Here is a 17,692-nt window from a genome sequence, read left to right on the forward strand (position 1 = left end):
CAAATTATATTTAAAAATGTGTCATGTAATTTAAGTGAATGACTGAAATTTAAAAATTTATCATTTATCAAAAAATTTTCAATTTACGTGTAGGGAAAAAAAGGGAATATTATTTTGAATTTTTAAAATAACAAAACAATATAATTTTATTTTTTTATTAACGCATATTTATTGAAATTCAAATTTAAAACCTGTCTTTAAAAATATAAAAAAGAAAAAAGAAAAAAGGAAAAAAAGGAGGTTATAAGATTGGGGTGGGGCGGGCAAATAGTCCAACTCCGTAAAAAATATAAACAAATAGTTCAACAAAATTCAGAAAGTATAAATTAAATAAGGTTAAATTCAACAAGCCCATAAAGGCCTACAAAATTCCAGCATCAAAATGGATGCGAAGGACACTTTTTTTTTTTTTAATTTAAAACCATCAGGATAGTTGGGGGTTTAGGTAAGACCCCTGCCCGTAATATAAATCCGAAAATGTTACAAGTACAAAGGAGGAGGACAAATACCAAAACCTCTTAAGAGAAACTGAAAAACAAGTATAACATAGCTGAAAAGGAATAAAAGAAAATTCAAGCTAGCGCCTGATGTGTAGAACTGCATGTGCATCTAGATGGAGAATGCTATGTAAACTAGTAGGAATGTCCTTAGGGCTCATAAACCGACGATGCACCTTATGAATACAAACCCAATTGGCTAGAAAATCAGCAGCAGAAGTAGCCCCCGAAATACACGACGGACCAAGATATTAGTTGAAGAAGCCATACTACGGACACGTCGCAAAAGGTATGTGTAATCCCACGACACCTAGCAATCGGACCAAATCCATGCGACCATAGTAGCAGAGTCCGATTCTACCTCCAATGTAGAATGGGCCAGGTGAGCTGCAAGCTCTAAGCCCTAATGAATAGCCATAAGCTCTGCGTAAAGGATCAGACGATAACCTAGGAAAGATCCAAAAGCGCCTAAGAGCTCTCCTCTAGAGTCATGCAAAATAGAGATAGTGAATGTGCATATCACTGTACAGAAGTAAACAAAGTATGCAAGCATGATAAAAACAAAGTTCATGATATGTGTCTACGAGATTATTATAGAACGAACCTGCTATAAAAAATGATGCAGTGACTAAGCTGGAAGAAAAGGCCACCTAATACGTGAATTTGCTGTTATTTGATTCAACTCTTCGGCATGGCTCCTGAGGTTTGAATCAGCCTATGGCAGGCAAGTGAACAAGCTGATGTGGCTGTTGTAGATAGCTTGATGCCCTTATCAACATCCTTCTTCCATGAATCTGAATCTATCTGTCCAACAACATTGATAGGAATGCACATAGAAGTGATAGTATCTTGTTATAAAGGAACTTATTAATATTGTAAAGTACCCCCTCAGTTGTTCTGCTTTTGCTAACTTTGTTACTGTCTCCACTGCATTCTGTTCCACACAGTCAAAACATTCTGCATTTTGGCCCGTTTCTAACAAGACAATATAACTTCCAAGCTTTCAACTTTCCCCAAGGTCACTGGCACATTTTTAAGTTTGGAGCAGCCAGAGAAATACAATGTTCTAAGAGATCTCAAACCTTTTATGGTACTTGGAAGACTCTTGAGATTTTTGCAATCTTTCAAATTCAACAAGACATTGCCAGAAAGAAGTTCAATAGATGCTGGCAATCCTCTTATAGCAGTTCCTTACAAATGAAGCTCCAAGAGCTGATCCCTGCTTGAAGTTTTCTCTGGGAACTCTCTGAATTTCAAAGGGCTGGAGAGATTCAAAGTTGGTAGATATTTTAGAGCACTTATGGTCCTTGGAAGACACTCAAGATTTTTGCAGCCATTCAGAGTCAACTGAGCAAGTCCAAATAGAAGTTCAATTGATAATGGCAGTTCTTTAATATCAGTTCCATCCGAAAGAACTTCCCACAATGTCTAGAAATTCTTTCAATTTCCAGCAACCAGAAAGAACAAGTGTCTTAAGAGATTTCATAAAGATCTTGCCTGGAAGAGTTGAAAGACTTGTACAACCTTTCAAATTCAACAAAATCAGCTTCTTTGGAACAGAAAAAATGAGTGAATCTCCTGCAACCTTGTAAATCTTTCAGAAATCAGCTCCCCTAAATTTGGCACTCTTGTGAAGTCTGATTGGTCATATTAGAAAAGACTTTAGCACTGACATGCATCTCTTTGTTGTTAAAGCGATCAAATATGATGCTTCAACTACATCAGTTACCTAAACATTATAACAAAAAATAATTGGGAACCAAAAAAAAAAAATGAAAGAAAGAAAATATTAATAAATCTATGCAAAGGTTTAACTAGTTAAATAAGTGATCATGATCCCAAAATTGCAAGTTTTCAACCTAACTGAACATTTACTTGTGCTTTGTGATAATACATGGCATATATCTGCTTCCTCCCACAACCTATTGCAGTTTCCAGGCTCCTGAGGGGATTGCCTCCTAACAATTTGTCTACCCCATTTCTTGTAACTACTCATGCATCCACAGTCCGCTGAAATCAACTACAGTTAATAGAGATTTTTCAGTAGGACCAACAATTTTCATAATTGGGTCAAAATCACAATATTTGAGAATTTTTTTCACATAATCTCTATACTTCCCTTCATATAAACATGCAATATCGAGAAATATTTTCTTCTTTGTTTCTTTTGACCCATCAAAACTTATTTGAAGTACATCAAGAATCTCATTTTCAGGATCTCCCTATAGTCATTGTAGTATAATTCTGAAAATATTTTCTTCTCTGCTTTGGAAATTAATGATCTTCTTCTTCATATTTATTCTGAAAATTCAAAAGCATAAATGAAAATAAAGAGAACTGCATGGCATAAAACTTACAACTTTGATTATGTTGCAAGCAGCATAGTAATTTTCTTAATAAGAATTCCGACAGCAAACATTCTAAGCTCTAACATCAAAATATTTTAAATATCAACTACATGTCAACGATGTGGAATTCCAAGGCATCTTCTATTGAACAAAAACAAATAATAATAACCAACAGTTGTCAATTCTTATCAACAAAGTCTTCAAATTGACATTGTGGTCTGTTGTTTAACGAAAAAAAGGAAAATCAATAGTTGTCAATTCCTATCAACCAAGTCCTCCAACCAAAATTAAACATGGGGGTGGAGAAAAGAAAAATGAAAATCAAATGTTGAATCCTCTTGATTGTTTCATGGGTAAATCTGACCTAGATCTGAGTCCATATTTAACATATTCATCGACCCATTTACAGACATGCCATGAATTGTAAATTAAGCCAAAGATTCGCAAAAAACAACAAAGAAACAAAAAAAAGACTCTGTGTTCAGCCACAAATGGGCTATTTCACAGCCAAGCACAATGGTTATGGAAGATTGCTAGTAAACAAATGAAGAAAATTAATTGCTTTTCACAGGTTCAAGAATTAACACTATTATTGATTGATTCTCTAGTAGAAGAAATAATTTTGAATAAAGCACAGCATCATTCCAACAAATGTGATGATATTTTTTTCATTCATTCCATGGCCTGACTCTGTTTTATGTCTAAAACTCAAGAAATTCTACAATTCCTTCATTCTACCACATCATTCACGAAACAACAAATAATCAAATTCTGTCATGTATATTTCTATTTAGAAATTTGCAAAAAGGTTAGCCGCTAGAAAAAGAAAATAATTGATTAGATAAAAACTGGGTTTGCACTGTGTTTGTGGTAAAATTCTGTTAAAGACTAAAGACTCTCAGAATCTGCTCACTAGCTATGACTCACACAGGACAAACCTTCACGAATTGACCTTGTTGATTGATTGCTTTTGCTTGGGAAACCATAGAGTTGATGCAACACATCAGGTGGGATGCACATTCCTTCGTAGGCATATTATCGAACACGTCCTAGGCACGAGAATTATACCATTATTCCTCAACAACTCCTCTCTTGAACCTGGCCTGCGAATTCCATATAATCATTCCTTTGTCTATTCATATTCAAGCTGAGATCGATCATATTCACAGAGGAAATGACAAGGAAGAGCGTGAGCTCAATAACCACTCTCTAACTCTTCGCTCTATATTTGTTTTGAGAACTTAAGCTAATCAGGCAAATATATTTGTTTTGACGAAAAGCAGAGGATTTTCATTAATTGAAAGAAAATAAAAGGATTCATGAGCCTACCTTTCTTCACGAGTCCTGCAGCGGAATGATTGAATGTTGGATCACGTTAATGGCCGGAAGGAAATCACAAATGGAAAACCTCCTTTTGATCACAATATAAATGCCTTCTTTCTTCAATGGATTGTTCAATGTTCTCTTTTTTTCAGCATATGGATAAGAGAAGAAGTTGAAGAAGCAATTGTTTTTTTGTGTTGTTGGGGGAAAAAATGTGTACTCACATTGAGTTCCAACTCAACAAGTACCGAAAAAACTGTACATAAATAATCAAAATTAGCAAAGAAGAGAACATAATCTCCTCTAATATTGACTGATTGGGTGATTAGGAACACTTAATCTATCACATCCAAAAAAAAAAAAAGAAAAAGAAAAAAGAAACACTTAATACATAATAATGTAAGACAAACATTCATGGGAAACAATGTTGGAATACAAAACTGCGAGAAAACTTAATGCTTTGAGCGTGTTGGACGCACTGAAAGATGATGAAAATTTACCTTGTTAAAGATAATTCATCTTTATAAAGATAATTTTAATTTTGTTTGTTTCAAAGAAATCAATGAGAGGATTTCATGCTTTCTAATTAATTCCTCCAATAAATTTAATAATATATACATTGTAAAATAATTTCAATACTGTAAAAATATTTTAATATTTTGTAATCTATTAGATATATTTTAGTATATAAAATTAAATTTTATAATAAATAGAATCATAATGTTAAAACAAGTGTATTAAAATTTAGATTATTTTGAGGGGTGTAGATGTCGTTTTTCCTATTATAATTGCTATATTAGAATGAGAGAAATAAAAAACCAACAAGCACAGACTAATGATACGAAAGTTTTCAAATTACATAATTCAAATGAATATATAATTTATCTAAGAAATCAAAAATCCAAGTTGGACTGCAATTTCAATTAGGTAATAGCGAAACATGAACATAATACTAAGCATGAGTATAAAAAGGCTTTGCTCTTTATTAGATTTCTTAAATTCTTGTAGCTTGAGGTTCTTCATCATCAGTAAGGCTTCGCTCAAAAAGAAAAAAAGAAAAAATCAAAACACAAACACAATATCTAGAGATGTTTAGCTACAGTGGCCTATGCCTTCTTTGGCAAGCTTAATTTGTTTTCTCAGAACAACTTGCAAACTTAGAGAGAAAATTTACCTCATCGATCATCAGCTTGTTATGGGTTTGTAATAATTTCCCGCCCTTTCTAACCGATTTAACAGCTACATACTGACACTAATGCTCTTCAAAACGACAGTATTTTCGGGTCGTTTGATCATTATGTATAATTGAGTGCACGTGACCAACGCGTGCACTCACTTACTAAGTTTAGACAACTTGAGCCGGACGTCGTACACAAGTTCTCTAGGAGTAACCGAGAGATCGTATGCAAAGAAACAACATTTCATACTATCATTTATTATTCAGCCGACATTGCATCTGGTCTAGGAATTAGATTTTGGTTCATTTTGAACAATAGGCATATGTGGCAAATATCACTTGGGATTTCTCCTCCTTCCACTGGTAGATTACAGTCGCTGAGATCCCATTTTGTTAAAGAACATAAGCCTGATAGAGAAGGTAACATCAAATTAGTCATAGGATCTGATCTCATTCACATCATATTGGTAGGGAAGCACAAATCCCATGATGTAGATGATAGTGGTCCACTGCTTTAAGATTCTTCAAGATAGAAACAGACGTTGGAAGTTGCCTAATTGCTGTTCCACTATTATCAAGCTCTTCTAAGTGTTAGACCCATGAAAACTTATGTTAGGCGCAAATATAAAGGGGCAGGGGTTGTTTAGTAATTTTAGGGGCAGGGGCAATTTAGTAACTTTATTATTAATTAGGGTTTAGCTATAAATAAGAGATTATGGAGTCATTTAGGGTTTATGTTGAGTTTTGTCTGGTATTAGGAACCATTAGGGTTTAGCTATACTATGTAGATTGCAGCATGTAAATTTTATCAGTTTTTTTATTGTGCATGTCTTGAATGGTGCAGGATGACTTACAATAAACCAAAGCATGTATGTGGGTCAAAACTAAATAATCAGAGCAAATGTCAAATTGGAACATGGAAACAATAATAGAAGACTTCATTTCGATTACCGAAAGAAAGAATCCGCGAAGCAATAAACATGTGTTGGAAGATTGTGCTGTTACTATATATCAGATTATAAATTATTTGTAGTTGGTAAACAATGTAATAAGTTTCAAACAATGTAATAATTTTTAAATTGTTCATTGCAATGTAATAGTTTTCATATTGATGAATGTAAATTTCAATTCAAATGCCAATTGCAAATGTTCAATTTCTATTATATGGATTTCTAATTTTTTTTAAATTTTTCGCAAATAAACATTGATACCAAAGTATCGTTATATTTATTATGCTTTTGTATCATTATTTGTTTGATAACATAGTCTCGTTATATATGTGATGTTCAAGCATCAATATTTTTTTGATACTACGGTGACATAGATTCGTTGATACAAAAAACTAGTGTCAGTAAGTTTCTTGCACCGTATTCAGTGACACTAAATTCGGTATAAGTAAAACAAGTTCTTGATATTAAAATAGTATCAAAGAAGGTCATTTTTTTACTAGTGTAAAAAGAGACATCGATTCAGACAATATAGCTGTAAAGTAATGTAGGAAGCATATTAGATAAAATAAATTAGAATTTATTAGGAATTATAATATTTGGGTATTTAGTATTTTATTAGAATTTATCTTATTTTTTAAACTTATTCGATCATGTTTGGAATTCTAATCTAATTAGCATTTTAAATTATTTATTTTATTTAAGAAGGATTAAGATTAAGTTGGCTACTTAGTATATATAAGCTTCTTACTAATAGTTCTTTATAACATACATAAACTTATCATCAATAATATTTAATATTTCTTAATTGAGATACTTTCTTCTTCGTAAGAGCCTTTTTTCTTGAATTTTCAAAAACGTATGTTATAATGAAATTTAGTATCGCTTCTGCGATGCGTCAAGTGGTATCAGAGTCTTTCTTTGTATTAGGCAGAGCTTTCCTGACCATCAACCATTCCCCATACACAAATCCTCCCTCCATCATCCATTGTTTTCATTAAAAAAAAAAAAAAGAAGAAGAAGAAAAAGTTAGAAAAATAGCAAAACCCGAAGCCACCTCACATCCATCGTCTGCAGCTGCTACCTCTGTCATTCTTCACCTTTTTCATGCTTTAATAAAATTTAACATAATGCTCACTATTTTGTATATTATTAAGGACCATTGAATGATTAATCATGAAGTGTATATTATTTTTCACATCAATTTAGCACAACCTATACCATGAAATTATGGATTATGTTACAGTGAATACTTTTATATGGTAGGAATATAAGTTTAAGTTTTACAAGCCTATTTTCATTTAATTTTCCAATATCACTTTGTTGATTTCGTAAAGTTGAAATTAACATAAATTCTTAATTAGCTATATAGTTTATGAATCATGAAAGATTGTTTTGTTGATATTCATTGATTGTGGTTACAAAATTTTATGTCACTAAGAGGCTGATTGCATTTATGATGGTAATTAATATAATAAGTAAATATTAACTCCAATAATATTCATGAAATATTATCTATTTATTTTATATTCTCGTTATAAAAGCATGGTTTTGGATATTTTAACTTAAATTTTGACACAAAAAATGAGCCATTAATCTCTCACAATCTAATGGTTAATATTAAAAGTCAATCACCCTAAGATTAAATAAATACTCTTAGGTTGATCAAGTTCTTAACCGGCCATATGTTACTTTGACATGGTCAAAAAATTTTCTTGGTGTTTGTATTTGCCAAGATTACATAATATATTTTCTTCTTGGAACAAGAAAATTAAGCATATTTATCTAGGCAGAATCCAGAAGAAATATACTTATATTGATTCTATTGGTGACTCTCACGTATTCAAATATGTAAAAAGATAAGTAGTTATAGCAAGAGATTTTATTTTAACTGTTAATCCTGACGTGATAATCAAATCCAATACCAAATACTTTCATCAATTTTCTATCTCTCTTAAAATATTTGAGTCCAAAAATCCACAAAATGTTGAATGTTATTTACAAGTCTTAACAGAATGTTTTTGATCTGGCTAATTAATTAAGACTTAAGTGGTGGAGCATTCATTATAATTGATCCATGTTCTTCAACCGCATCCACGTTAAATTCAAATAATTTTTTTTAAAGATCTAGGGAGTTTTGTTTTGTTAACTTTGAAAATAGTTAAATATTCAATCTTAAGATTTATTTTTAATACTAATGTTAGACACTTACCTAGTATCTTGAGTTTTTGAATTAAATGATTTACTAATTGACGATATTAGTGCTAAAGTTTCGTATTTGAACTCTCCACAACAAGTTCATTTGTATCGATTAAATTATGTTTCAATTATTTCTCATTGGCATGCATCGAACTCTCTCATGCTTGCTTTGTGTTAATTTACGTTTTTTTTTTCTAATTCTTAATCATTTTTCAAGTCCAGTCCTTTCATATATATTTTCAAAATTTTGTCCGATCTCTTAGAATTCACATGATCTCAAAACAGAGTAATAAAACATATGTCCAACTGTTTTACCCAGGCCAGGCATTTTCTGGTAATTTAACAGGGAAATAAGTAACAAGAACAGATACAATAAATAAATACAAAGAAAGTAAATGAAATGCGATCTGCAGAGAAAAATAAAATATGTGCCCTTCATTCGAGTTGTCTAAATCTTTTAGGTTGTGGTTCGTCCTCATCATTACAGCAGCCACTTCCACTAGCTTCAGCCGCCCCAACATATCCTTCAAGACTTCGCTTTAGAAAGCTTCGCTCAGACGACGTCGTTGATCCTGCATCATCCCCGCAGCAACTTCCACTGGCTTCTGCCCTGTCTAAGTCATCATTAAGGCTACGCGTAAAGGATGTTGATCCAGAACAATCGTGACCGAATTCGTTCAATCTCCAAACCGGACCAAATGTTTGGTTGAACTTATCCCCTTCATGCACATAGATTGGATGCAAACCACAACTCTTCAGCTCCAATCCTGACGGCGAAGAAAATTCCACTTTACTAATATCTTCCCTATTCAGGTAGTATAGGAAAAGATGGTCTGACATAGCCTGACTGACTCGCGCTCCAAACGAAGTTCCCCAACCATACCCACCGGTAGGCCGGAAACGCAGCGCATGTACGGGATATGGCAAATCCCATGTATAATAAGGAAGTGAATATTTAGGGACATGAAAAACACAGCACATAGCATATCCCACAAGCTTACTATTCTTATACGTCTTTGGAGGCGTGCTTATTGTTATTGAAGAACCCTCATTATTCTGATACTCGAACCACTCTGGGATTTCACTTCCAGGAACAAAAATGCAAAAACCTCTCATAGGGTCCTGAAACCCACCAAACTATATATATATATATATTAGAAAGCCATACCAATGCATAATTTTTAGGCATGATTTTAGCAACAGGTGAGAGAGTGTAAGAAATTGACATTACCTGTTTAATGTACTTGTCCGACAGTGACATATTCTGCAACCCCACGGAAAAAAAAAGTGAGTAAATAAATAAAATAAAAAGACATAACATGTATTGCACCAGTTTTAGGCATAATGTTAGCACAGGTGAGAGTGAGAGACTGACCTCAGAATTTTTAATGTACTCTTTCAGCAGTGAAAGCGCCAAATCATAGTTACCAGCCAATTTCAAGCAATCCACACAACGAAGGTGTAAGTATGGGAGTTGATGCTCGTTTAAATTTAATACATCTGATAATGTCTCCAACGAAACACAACCGTCTAACGAAATCAAACGCAGACTGGCTGGAAGTCGAGGCAGATTTTGAAGCATTTTGCATTCCTCTAATTCAATCCCCTGAAGATTAGAAAGACGGTAAATGCTTGCTGGCAGCGTAAAAAAATTGTTTCCACCCAAACATAACTTTTCTAATGAGCATAAGTCGCCAATACTACTTGGGATTGCTCCTTCCCCTAGATCACAGTAACTGATATCCAATTTCGTTAAACTACACAAACCGGATAGAGAGGACGGCAAACTCAAAGCCACCAGATCTGAACTTCTTCGCATCAAATTCATCGGGAAGCCCAGAAACCATGATGGTGATGATGGTGATCCTTTGTACCCACGACAAGATAGTTCTTTAAGATTCTTCATAAGAAAAATCGACGATGGAGGTTGCCTTATAGCTGTACCACTTATATCAAGTTTTTCCAAACTTTCTACTTGCCCAAGCGTCTCAGGCACATTTTCAAGTTTGAAGCAGCCTGAGAGATTCAAAGTTTTGAGGGATTTCAAACCATTTATACTGCTAGGAAGTCTCACGAGAGTTTTGCAGTCATTCAAATTCAACAATCGAAGTTTGGTCAAAAGCTCTATAGATGATGGCACTTCTGTGATAGAAGTTCCATCTAAAAAGAGCTCTGACAGATCTACCACACTTATCACAGTCTCTGGAAATTTAATTATTTTCGAGCAACCAGATAGCACGAGCGTTTGTAGACATTCTAAACTGCCTATTGTAATTGGAAGACTCGAGAGATTTCTGCAATCTTTCAAATTCAATGAAACAAGGCCAGACATAAGTTCAATTGATACTGGCAGTTCTTTGATATCAGTTTCATCCAAAAGAAGTTCCCGTAGACACTCCATACTCCCCACAACGCGTGGAAGTTTCCTCAATTTCAAGCAACCAGAAAGAACAAGTGTTTTAAGCGATTTCATAAATATCTCACCCGGAAGAGTTGTAAGACTTGTACAACCTTTCAAATTCAACAAGATCAGCTTATTGTGACGTAGCAAAGACTGGTGAATTTCACGCAACCATGTACATCCTTCAAGATCCAACACCTCTAAGTTTGGGACCTTTGTGAAGTCTGGTGTCTTAATCAGATTCTCCGAATGGCTGAGTTTCATGACTCTCAACATGTTTAAAGGCTGTTGAAAACAAAAAAAGGAGCTAAAATGATATTTCTTAATTCATATACTACTATAATAAACAAATTGTTATCAACAATTATTCACTGAAAAATATAAATTAGTGACCAAAAAAAAAATTGATCTTACTTTGATTCCCTTCCATAATTCTTCAATGCGGCTGTAACACATTTTAAATTCAACAGTTTTATCTAATTGCAAATTTGATGGCAAAGATTTCAAAGGATACCGATGCCAATCAAGTAATCGCAACCTGTTCGAGAGGTATTCTAGGCCTTCAGGAAGTTGCACATTACTGATTTTGAGCAATCTTAGGTTGGTCATCAGTGAAAATGCTTTAGCACTTGAATGCACATCATTTTCACGAAAGAAATAATCATCAACCATTATTCCTTCAACTACTTCACTTCCCTGAAAATTATAAACAAAGTCGTTCATTAGAGATTTAACTAGCTAAAAGAAGTGAGCTAAGCTGGAAAATAAATACTTTTAGATCCCCTTTATTATTCACTTACTGTATTTTGTGACAATACATGGTGTACATCTGCTTCCTTCCACAATCTACTACGTTTTCCAGGCTTGTCAGGGGATTGTCTCCTAACAATTTGGCGACCCATTTCTTGTATCAAATCATGCATCCACAGTCTGTTATTCTCACGTACTGTTAATAAAGATTTTTCTATAAGGACACTAATTCCGATATCAAAACCACAGCTGTCGAGAATTTTCGATACATAATCTTTAGTCTTCCGTTTAAAGAAACATGCAATATCGAGAAATATTTTCTTCTCTAATTCTTGCAGTCCGTCAAAACTTATTTGAAGTATACTCATAATCTTATTGGGAGGCTCTATTTGTAGCCTTTCCAAGGTGCTTCTCCATTGATCCACGGATCTACCATTCAAAAAGGAACCCAAAACTTCGAGAGCTAATGGAAGACCACCGGCATACTGTAGAACACCTTCTGACAGCTGCACACATTCTTCAAGAGGCTTTTGGATTTTAAAAGCTTTCATGTTGAAAAGTTGAAGAGCATCATGGTAATTTAGTTCATTAGGCTTATATATTTCATCCATTCCATGTGTCTTTAATAGATGTTCATCTCGCGATGTTACAATGATCCTACTGCCTGAACCAAACCACTCACGCTTTCCAGCTAAATACTCTAATTGCTTTATGTCAACCACATCATCAATAACAAGAAGAACCTTTTTGTGTTGCAGCCTGCTTCCTAAAATGTTGATGCCATCACTGACATTCCATATGCTATCTTTTTCGAGCTTCAATATTTCGAAAAGGAGTTGCCTTTGAAAAGAGATTACACTCCCTTTGTTTTCAAATTTTTCTCTAACATCGGCAAGAAAACTACTCCCTTCAAATTCATGAGAGATCAAGTCATAAACAACTCTTGCAAGAGTCGTCTTACCTAAACCTCCCATACCACAAATCCCTATCATACGAACATCATCATTAGGCCCTTTGTTCATAAGAGACCTCAGTTCTTCCAAGCGTGAATCTATTCCCACTAGATTCTTAAGAGTCTCTGATTTTACAGAAATTTTACTTGATATCGCCTTGACAATATCCCAAATAAATTCCGACTCACTCCTGCAATTAAAGAACAAACAAAGATCAGTATGGTTAAATTACAGTTAGCCTGAATGCGGTATTTAATAAATTTAGTAATAGAAAAAACCCAAAATATGCAATATTCGTTGGAAAAAATTGAAGTAATGTAAGATGTTGTTACATATGGCTAATCTTTACGTGCGTTCATGTAAATATCTGCATCCATTTGTACCACTTTTGTTTGCAAATATTCGTATGTGGAGATATTGTTTCAATTAGTGCACATCATATCATACACATATTGAATGAAAGTTGTTTAACTGACAACAGGATGCTGATTAAAGCTATTTAAAATGATATACATAATAATAAGAATGGGTACCTGTACTCGTTCAATTCCCAGCCAGAAATATTAGCCACCTCTTTCAAAGCGTCTCTCCAATTTTTCACTTTTTCTAGATTCTCCCTAAAAGCTTCTTCATGTTTAGAAAAAGCTTCTCGAAAACTTCCCGTTTGTTTCCTTACCACAGTGGGTTCAACATCATAGAAAATTGGAAAAACCATTTGTTGATGATCGTTTTTCTTCTTGCATTGAACAATCTTAACAAGTTCATCCAAGCACCAAGTGGAGGAAGCATAGTTTTGAGAGAAAACAATAATTGAAATTCTAGAATCTTCAATTGCCTTAAGAAGTCCAGGTGAAATGGATGCTCCTCTCTCAAGTTCTTTGTCATCCTTGAATACATAAATTCCTTTTCCATTCAAAGCAGCATAGAGATGACTTATGAAGCTTTTACGGGTGTCTGCTCCTCTAAAGCTTAAGAAGGCATCATATGGCCAATGAGACACATTTTGTATGCTCGATGAAGCCATCACAATATTAATTTGTTCTGAAAATTTTGAAAAAAAAGCAAGAAATGATTGCCTAGGAACAATACTATGTAAACAACAAAATTCATCTAGAGTTATGGATTATCTCAAAGTGTCAAAGTCGTATACACTAGCGTAGGGAGTGTTTGGTGCACTACATTATATCGCAGTACTATGTTTTAGTGTAGTATGTACAATAGTGTTTATTGAAATATTTTATACTCATATTATTATCAAAATTTATTATTTGACAAATAAAATTTAAAAATTTATTAATAAATAATACTTAATTATATTGCTTGAGCTTTATTGCGTAGCAATATTACATTAACCTTTAAAACAGTGCCATATTTAGTGTGGTATATGCATGATCTTGTTTATCTACATTTTTTTATAATATTATTTTATTAAATTTATTGGTTAAATTCATTATTAAAATAAAAAATTCATTAATGAAGTAGTACTATTTCTATTTAAGTAAATTATAAATCTCTCTAAAAAAAGTAAATTATAAATGTGTTAGGTAATAAAATAATTGATTAAAATTATTTTTACATAATAAAAGTAAAATAATAAAAATGATTTTATATCATAAAAGTAAAAAAGTAAGCAATTATTTATGTTAAATTCATATTATATGGATTTATTTATATTTAATTTTATTATTTGATTTAAATATCTTATTTAAATTTAGGTAAAATGACACTTAGACGGCATATTTTCAATAAGAAACACTAAAATCCTCTTTTGACTATGATACCATTTAGCTCTAATAACTCAAACAAATTAATTTCAATGTTTTATAATTAATATAAATATGATATTAAATAAATGTAACAATATCTATTAGAAACATTTGTAATAAATAGAATTATAATATTAAATCCCAAATTTTTTTCAAGTGCCGATTGGAGAGTGCGTACACCGATCTCTACTTGAGAAAATCTTGATTAAAGCCTCTTAGAGAAGGCAAAGAGTTTGTGCCAAATTAACATTAAAAGATTTCTTTCAATTTACAGCTTGTACAAAATTAACATTAAAAAAATTCTTTCAATTTTATCATTATTTTTTTGTTTTTAAACATCAAGATATGCAAATTAATTATGAAAGTAAAAGAGAGAGATGTAAGAGAAGAACTTACAGCTTTTGAGTGTATTGCAGAATTAAATGAACTCCAATGCAGTATTTGATTCAAAGAATTTAATCATCCAAATATATTCTTTTGGAAAAAAAAATAAAGCAATCAGCTAATGTGTGTATTTCCAAAAGCAAGTCTTGGTCAAAAAGCGACTTTCTTAATAATTAATAGACATTTGTCACTGTTTACTCACATGATGGAGTTACCATAAAACTTGCTGGAAGCTTCGAGGAAACTGAGCGAAGATTATCTGGCTTTTCAATTGATGACGCGTCCAAGCCACTCTGCCCATTAGCCACGTTGGATTTCATTAAAATGGAATGGAATCCAACGGTTGACGTCAATAATTGATAAAAATAGTTAAATTGCCGCAATCTATAGGAATGGTAAATCTTTTATTAGAAACCTTTTATTAGTAAAATTTCATCCGAGACTTTAGGAGATGTTGGATCAATTTAATAATGTTGTAGTTTTACGATAATTGTCATAAACTGTGTTGTATAAATAATCATTTGTAAAGGTAATTAATTAAACGTTTGATAAATTTATTTTTAAAAATTCTGTAAATTTTAAAAATAGTCGTATGTGTTTGGTAAATTTTATTCTTCAACTATTGTAAAACTGTAAATGATTCATTAAGCGGCTTCGCCACTCTGCCTGTTACCCATGTTGAAACCATTGCACTCCATTAAAATGGAATGGAATCCAACAGTTGATATTAACAATTAATTAAACATCCAGATATACAAATTAGTTCTGAAAATAAAAGAGAAATATGTATAAGAAAAAAAACTTACAGCTTTTGAGTGTAATGCAGGAAGCCACTTAATTGAACTTATAGGAAGCATTGAAAGATGATAAATTTTTACCTGAATTTCCAATTAAGTTTGTCTCAGAGAAATCAATGAGAAGATTTTCACGTGTTCTAATTAATTTCTCAAACAAGAAGTTTAGTCTAAAGTGTGTGCCGAAAGTAATAATGAAGAATGATTTTGGTTTTTAGCGGAGAAAAGACATGGTCAATTCGATGTTGATACTATTTGATGTTGACAAAAGCTGGCTTCAATAATCTATGCACCGAAAGAAAGGATTTCTTTATGTATTTTATTAAGGGCATCTTCTATGTAATTGCAGTTTTTTTTGGGGGAAAAAGAATAAAATATTCTTTTAGAATAATTCCACTACAATCTTTCATTTTTTTTAATTGTACAATTTCTCATTAAAATAAGTAAAGATTGGAAACTAAAGGTTAAAGGCTTGACATTTTATTTGAAGGTGCTTTAAGCTTGTTAAGAAAGGTTTATGGCTGTCCATTTCTCTTAGAAATATGGATATACCAAGTCAAAAGTAAATTAATATAAGAATTATTGAAAAAAAATACAAATATAAATAAAAAGCTCATTATAATAGTGACTACCTTATATATTTACTGATTTTGTTTCTAAACTGAATAACGATAATTTTGGATTTATGTAATACATGTGATGATATGTGTGAAATTTTATTAAGAATAAAAATCTTTTTTTATGTTTTTCAAGGCTGTTTGTAAGATAAGATGATTTTACATCTTTCTAAACCTCTTCGGTAATAATCTCCAATCATCTTTAAGTACAAAAAATAAAGTTTGAAAATGTATAAAAATGGAAATTAGATCCAATTTTATTGATATATCATATATTTCTAAAAATATCTTTTTGTTTTCTTTTTGGCTTGACCCACATCAAGAAAAATAATTTTGCTTAATTAACCTGTATAGTAAATAAATACTATGATAGAAAATGAAAAAGAAAAAGTTATGGATTTCCTATGATGAATATAGAATTTGTGGTTAAACCAATTAAATAAAACTTATTTTTATTATTTTCAATACAATTTTTTTTTGTATTCAATTAATGAGTTATTTTTTCTTTGCTTAATTAGTGATGTTTTTGCTTAATTAAATTAAAGTTTAATGTTGATGTGTAAGTTTTAGGCTACTTTACAAATATTTGTTTTATTTTCTATTTTAAAACACTAATTTACTGCTTTTACATTAATTTACTTATTTTACTTTTTATTTATTAATCTTATATATAATTTATAAAATTTATGTTCATTATATTTTAATACCGTAATTAATTAAGGCATCATAAAATTTTCTTTGTGGATCTATCTTTCAAGGGAAAGCAGAAGCGAGTACACAGTTTCCAGCTCCTCAGTTGTGTTGTACATTCCGAGAGTAAGTCTTGGTCAAAAGAGTCACCGTTTAGTCTTTAGTCTTTACCCCACAAAACTCATTGACTTCCTCTTAATGATAACTCTCTTTAATTGTATTACACGTCTTGGCCACTCAGCCTTGTTCGAGTGTAATTATGTCTTCATCTGCAAATGTTCTAATAATCTGTAATAATTAACTCATTGACTATGAAGATGCAACCCTGAGGAATTCAGTCGCAATCACTTGCTTCGGATTGTGTAGATTTATCTTTAATATTAGTATTAAGTCTTTGCCTATCAGCTTAAGCTTTCCGATTGCATATTATTGGCAAATGGGAGCTTGTTGTGAGCTGATAATAGTTAAAGGAAGTTAAACCTTTGAGCCTCTGTACGTCGGCTTCCACTTACTGCTAGTAATCCTTGCCCTGTGCTGCTAGTGTTATGTTGACTCCATCGCTGCTGTTGGCAGTAACTAGCTAGGAATTCCACAAGCAAATTTCACAGAAAGGGTTTGAAGAAAATAATGGCAGGCATGTGAGGTCAAAGTTTCCTGCGATGCAGTTCCCAAAACATAACTGCAGTTTGTTTATGTTGGATGCAAGGGACGCTGACCTAGTGAATTGATTTTTCTTTGAAGTTGCTTAAAGCTTGGGAAGAAGGCCGTCCATTTCCCTTAGAAATAATTGGTTTTAGGCATCTTTTGGTTACAAGCCTCACAAGTTGTAAGTTATTTTTCAGATTT

General features: G+C 32.4%; 4 protein-coding genes across 15 annotated transcripts in view; 1 reads left to right on the plus strand and 3 right to left on the minus strand.

Moving 5' to 3' along the window:
• The window catches only part of LOC107175198 (uncharacterized), a 58,135-nt gene extending 51,627 nt beyond the window's left edge, over positions 1 to 6,508 (plus strand). The window contains exon 6 of one of the 3 annotated variants that reach the window (XM_052437054.1): positions 6,158 to 6,508. In XM_052437054.1, coding sequence (XP_052293014.1) covers positions 6,158 to 6,274 — 117 coding nt within the window. In that variant the 3' untranslated portion in view covers positions 6,275 to 6,508. The remainder of the gene's footprint in view (positions 1 to 6,157) is intronic. The other 2 variants (XM_052437058.1, XM_052437056.1) reach the window with 2 other exon arrangements.
• The window catches only part of LOC112496821 (TMV resistance protein N-like), a 164,023-nt gene that overhangs the window by 144,933 nt on the left and 1,398 nt on the right, over positions 1 to 17,692 (minus strand). The window lies entirely within an intron of this gene.
• LOC112496827 (TMV resistance protein N-like) overlaps positions 1 to 17,692 on the minus strand; it is a 136,806-nt gene that overhangs the window by 46,181 nt on the left and 72,933 nt on the right. The window lies entirely within an intron of this gene.
• LOC102614733 (TMV resistance protein N-like) overlaps positions 8,763 to 17,692 on the minus strand; it is a 109,445-nt gene continuing 100,515 nt past the window's right edge. For 6 of the 8 annotated variants that reach the window (XM_052437013.1, XM_052437016.1, XM_052437017.1 and 3 more), the window contains 6 exons: positions 13,129 to 13,636; positions 11,693 to 12,785; positions 11,307 to 11,588; positions 9,867 to 11,177; positions 9,723 to 9,755; positions 8,763 to 9,628 (listed from right to left, as the gene is read on the minus strand). In XM_052437013.1, the coding sequence (XP_052292973.1) occupies positions 8,927 to 9,628; positions 9,723 to 9,755; positions 9,867 to 11,177; positions 11,307 to 11,588; positions 11,693 to 12,785; positions 13,129 to 13,619 (3,912 nt within the window). In that variant the 5' untranslated portion in view covers positions 13,620 to 13,636 and the 3' untranslated portion in view covers positions 8,763 to 8,926. Of the gene's footprint in view, positions 9,629 to 9,722; positions 9,756 to 9,866; positions 11,178 to 11,306; positions 11,589 to 11,692; positions 12,786 to 13,128; positions 13,637 to 14,757; positions 14,912 to 17,692 lie in introns of those variants that run through there. The other 2 variants (XM_052437015.1, XM_052437019.1) reach the window with 2 other exon arrangements.

Source organism: Citrus sinensis, chromosome 3 (assembly GCF_022201045.2).
Source record: "Citrus sinensis cultivar Valencia sweet orange chromosome 3, DVS_A1.0, whole genome shotgun sequence".
In the NCBI taxonomy this organism is placed as follows: Eukaryota; Viridiplantae; Streptophyta; class Magnoliopsida; order Sapindales; family Rutaceae; genus Citrus; species Citrus sinensis.